Below are 4,269 nucleotides of genomic sequence, written 5' to 3' on the forward strand. Positions count from 1 at the left end.
TCAGAGGGTCCCTTCTTTCACCACATATATCAGACTGTCAGTATCCATGTAGAGAACATTTTCCTGCACCTGTTCCAGATAACTGTACAGCTTGAGACGGGCATAGGCGTTGGTGAATGCAGCGCTGAACACATTTTTAGCTTTACCTGGAGGCGTGACGCACCGCTCGTGGTCATTCCACTGAATCATAGCGGTTTTGTCGTTCAGAAAACTGAAGTATTTCACTTTGGACTGACTGGAAAACATGAAATGGAAATTCTTCAGGATCGCTGACCAGGGTGATCTCTGCGCAAACTTTCCCCAGAAGAGACAATTTAGCCACCTGTCGCTTTGCAGGGTTCACCTCAATCTTGTCAGCGTCGAGCCGCACGCCCTGATGCAGCTCATAGTCCCTAATGTACTTTTCTCTGCTTTCCTGATCAGTGGCCTCGGGTGGGTAGCCTGAAGCTTCCGGCTTACCTTTTAGGAAGGTGTGCATGTAGCCGACAAAACACCGACAAGTGCCACACTTGAATGATCCTGCCTACTCTATACCCCAGCTCAAGAGCTTTGTTCACTTCAGCGCTGACACTCCCGTCAATGCTCTGGCCTGCTCGCCGTGTCTACATGGACCTGTCTGACTGTTGATTTCTGCGCAGGTACTGCAGAGGGTGAACACCAATTTACCTTGAGATGTTTTGTAAGGTAACACGGGGAACAAGAGCCCTGTAGGAGGGTGGATGGTGGCTTTGATGAACCCAAAGTAGTTTTGAGGGGCATCAAAGTCTGTGGATGATGGTGGGGTGACCTAGCGTGTAGGAAAAGCTACAGTTCACATACAGATACAGAGAAGTGACATCTACATAGTGCACGCTCTCGTTAGCTGTGTACCTCAGCCTCACAGCGCTCGTTCTACTGCCAAAGAGAACGTCGCAGGGGAAGGTCCCGAGAAAAGCTTTTACGCCTGCGTGCACATTGTTCATAGCCAACCATTCATGCTCCCACATGACAACAGTCTAAACGCCGTGAACAGATCTCAACATCTGCATTTTCTCCTCACTAGCTGCATACAGCTCCTCCATGCTGGATGAAAATATCATTGCTGCACGCTACCCACTCCAACCACTGGATGGAGGCGTGGGAGTAACTTTTGGTCTGGCACCTGTAGTTATCTGGCGAAGGTATGGCCAGGGTTTTAGGAGGGAGCAAATTGGTAAGAAATGCCTTCATGCAGGCCGAGGCAATGGTGACGCAGCTGAAAGCGTCTACACCTGTGTCACGAGGAACTGATTTCTGAACATGATACAGCCCTTGGCAAGTGAAACGTCCCCTGACTCGCCTCTCCACCAGCCGTCAAACTCTTGCTGCTGAGCAGGAGTCATACGCTCCACGCCGTAATCATGCGGCAGAGGGTAGCTATATTATTATATTATACATTATGTTATATTATAATTGTGAAGCGAAGCAGCTGTTAAACAATTACAACTCATAACTAGAAAATTTCATTTTCCCCTCAAAACGGAGGAAGAGGTCCACGGATCATCAGGACCGGACAGTTCTTCATGTTCTATGTTCTGCAGCCGATCTGCACAGATCAGAACTGAATCCCAAGCCCCGTCAGAGCTGTCAGGATATTTTTATTTTATGGAGTTATACTGTAGGCGTTCACACGCTTCAGACGCCACCGTGTGCACGTGTGACTGAAACAGCCTGAACTGTCACGGCGCTCTCTCTGTAACACACAGACTGCTCGGACTGTGAAGAAGCTGTTAGACTCAAAACTCGTCATCATAAAGTCAATAATTACGTTTACTTTGAGACGAGCGTGTGCACAGGCGTCCTGAGCTGACTCGCAATTATCCAACGCATATTGTGTCTGTGTGTGTGTGTGTGTGTGTGTGTCTGTGTGTGTGTCTGTGTGTGTGATTACTCTGATTACAGTAATGTGTATGTGTAACCCTTGTGAGATGTCTTCTTCTAACATGAAACCTTCAGGAACTGGCCTGGCTTGTGGTATCAGCAGTTTATTCACATCTGCATACATACATACATAACAAACAGTATGACGGAGGTAGATCTCATCCCGTGGGCAACAGCGCCTCTGTCTGGAGAGACGACACAACACGACACGACGTTACAACTGCAGGCTACACAAAATATTACTCGACAAAACACATGAAAAACAGTCCACTTCATGAAAACATGGAGAAATTATTCTAAGACACACACTACCTAGCCAGGTGAAGCCAGCTGAACTTCTATAAAGTTATGACATAATTTAACATAAATCTACAGACACGTTTACCTTTGAGGACTACCCACAATCCCTTGGTTTTAGCATTCAGGTGAACCTTTTGAACAGCAGGTGGCGTAGTCGTCCCATTTAGCTGGATTTAACTCAGCCCTATTTAACTATGTTACACGTGTGTGTGTGTGTGTGTGTGTGTGTGTGTGTGTGTGTGTTTAACCACCTTGGTCACCTGTGGTGTTAGTGGATCTCTTCCTTTACATGCTGACACAAACACTGTTGTGTGTATGTCTCCACGTTTCTAGAAGTAAAACAGGCTGAAAACAAACGAGTTGATGCATTTCTCTTTTTATTTCTCACACTCCACAGATACATTTAAATACTACAGGTCTGCTCACACTAAATAAAACAGGCTTAGTTGTTAAATAGATGTTAATATGAATGTTTCACATTTGAAATCAGACTTTTACACGTGACACGGATTTTGGACAGATTCAGGCCGTACATTAGAGGGTTGAGGAGTGGCTGAAATATGAAAAAGTGCAATGATAAAACAATTCGCAACATGTTGGGTAAACTGTTCACGTTTAACCTGCTCTGCACAATTTCAAAGCTAACACCAAGGGCAAAGTTGAGCAGAGAAGCGAGGTGAGGTGTGCAGGTACTGACAGCTTTCTGTCTGGTCTGTTTAGAACCAGAGAAACAGACTTTAAGGATCTTCATGTACGTGACAAAGATAAAAATTAAAGGAACACAGAGTGTAGTAAAAAAGATAACGAGTCCACATATACTAATTATAGTTGTGTCAGAGCAGGCCAGTTTGACAATAGGGAAGTTATCACAGTACACTTTGTTAATGATGTTCCCACACAGTTGTAAAGATGATCTTAGTGATGTCAAAATCACATTTATCAGCATTGGGTATAACCATGATAGAGCGATAAACTTGGCAATCTTATTAGATGTCATACGTGTGTTATATTGTAGAGGATAACAGATGGCAAGATATCTGTCATAGGACAAGATGGTTAAATTTAAAAGTTCTATGCTTCCAAAAGTGTGTAAACAGAAAATCTGCAGATAACAAAAAGGAGCAGAAACAGTGTGAATGTCAGAAAGTATCTGCTGCATAAGGAACGGAAACAACCCTGTACTAACATACAGTTCATTTATAAACAGGCTGCACAGAAAGATGTACATAGGTTCATGTAAACTTCTGTTCATGCAGATAACCACAATGAGGAAAAGATTAATAACAACAATAAAAATGTATAAAGACATAGTAATTATAAAATGTAAGTATTTGAACAGCCCAGTGTCAAAGTAAGCACTGAGTGTGAAATATAAAACCTGTGTAGAGTTTATCATGATCCTCTGTTTGGATTATCACAACTCTACTGAGGAGACACAACAAGAATTAGTGAATTGTCTTATAAATCTGTAAAAGTTTAACTGGCTTAAATTTACATTTTGACACAATGTGCAGCTCAAACATGAAATACACAAAAAAAGAAGTCAGAGTAGAAACACTGAACAGATTCATGATCATGGAGACGACAGTAAAATACAACCCTAAAGGCATCATGTCCTTTTCAAAGTGCAGACGATATTTAGGTGTGAAATAACAAACCTGTAGACGAGTGAGTCTGATCATTGACCTGCTGAGCTGCTGTAGTCATACTGTGACTCCCTCCTAACTGAGCTGAAACTTTGCAGAGACTTCTTTTAAGTTCACCCACAGCAGCAGAGTGACCTCGTGATGAAAGGTCACATTATGATACTCATGTTTAATTAATGTCAGCAGTATTTCACGAATATCTCCCTGGAGCAGTTGGACAATGTTGCTATGGCTGCTGTTATTCAGGAGTCGAACAATCATGGATAGGATGGATACCCACTGACCGGTAACCAGGGTGACAATGGAATTGACCTTTCACCGAGCCCCGCCCCAAAACAGCCATTGTCCAATCACACAACCTAGCAAAGGTTGTGTGAGGTTGAAAGGTTGAAACCCTGTGAAACTCTGTGAAACCCTGTGAAAC

The 4,269-nt window shown here is 43.4% G+C and overlaps 1 protein-coding gene across 1 annotated transcript; it reads right to left on the reverse strand.

Annotated features, from left to right (window-relative positions):
• Positions 1-3,595, reverse strand: LOC109142668 (olfactory receptor 10J4-like). Its single transcript, XM_027280775.1, has 5 exons — positions 2,698-3,595; positions 1,093-1,250; positions 667-787; positions 275-459; positions 1-180 (listed from the first exon to the last, which is right to left on the reverse strand). The coding sequence occupies exons 1-5, from the start codon at positions 3,593-3,595 to the stop codon at positions 1-3; spliced, it is 1,542 nt and encodes a 513-aa protein (XP_027136576.1).
• Between the last annotated feature and the right edge of the window lie 674 nt (positions 3,596-4,269).

Source organism: Larimichthys crocea, chromosome VII (assembly GCF_000972845.2).
Source record: "Larimichthys crocea isolate SSNF chromosome VII, L_crocea_2.0, whole genome shotgun sequence".
NCBI classification, from domain to species: Eukaryota; Metazoa; Chordata; class Actinopteri; family Sciaenidae; genus Larimichthys; species Larimichthys crocea.

Coding starts and splice junctions, on each gene's coding strand:
- LOC109142668 (XM_027280775.1), bottom strand. CDS start 3,595: ATGATAAACTCTACACAGGTTTTATATTTCACACTCAGTGCTTACTTT. Junction 1,251..2,697: donor GTCCAAAATCCGTGTCACGT/GTAAAAGTCTGA, acceptor CTCGTGACACAG/GTGTAGACGCTTTCAGCTGC. Junction 181..274: donor TTTGCGCAGAGATCACCCTG/GTCAGCGATCCT, acceptor GCTATGATTCAG/TGGAATGACCACGAGCGGTG.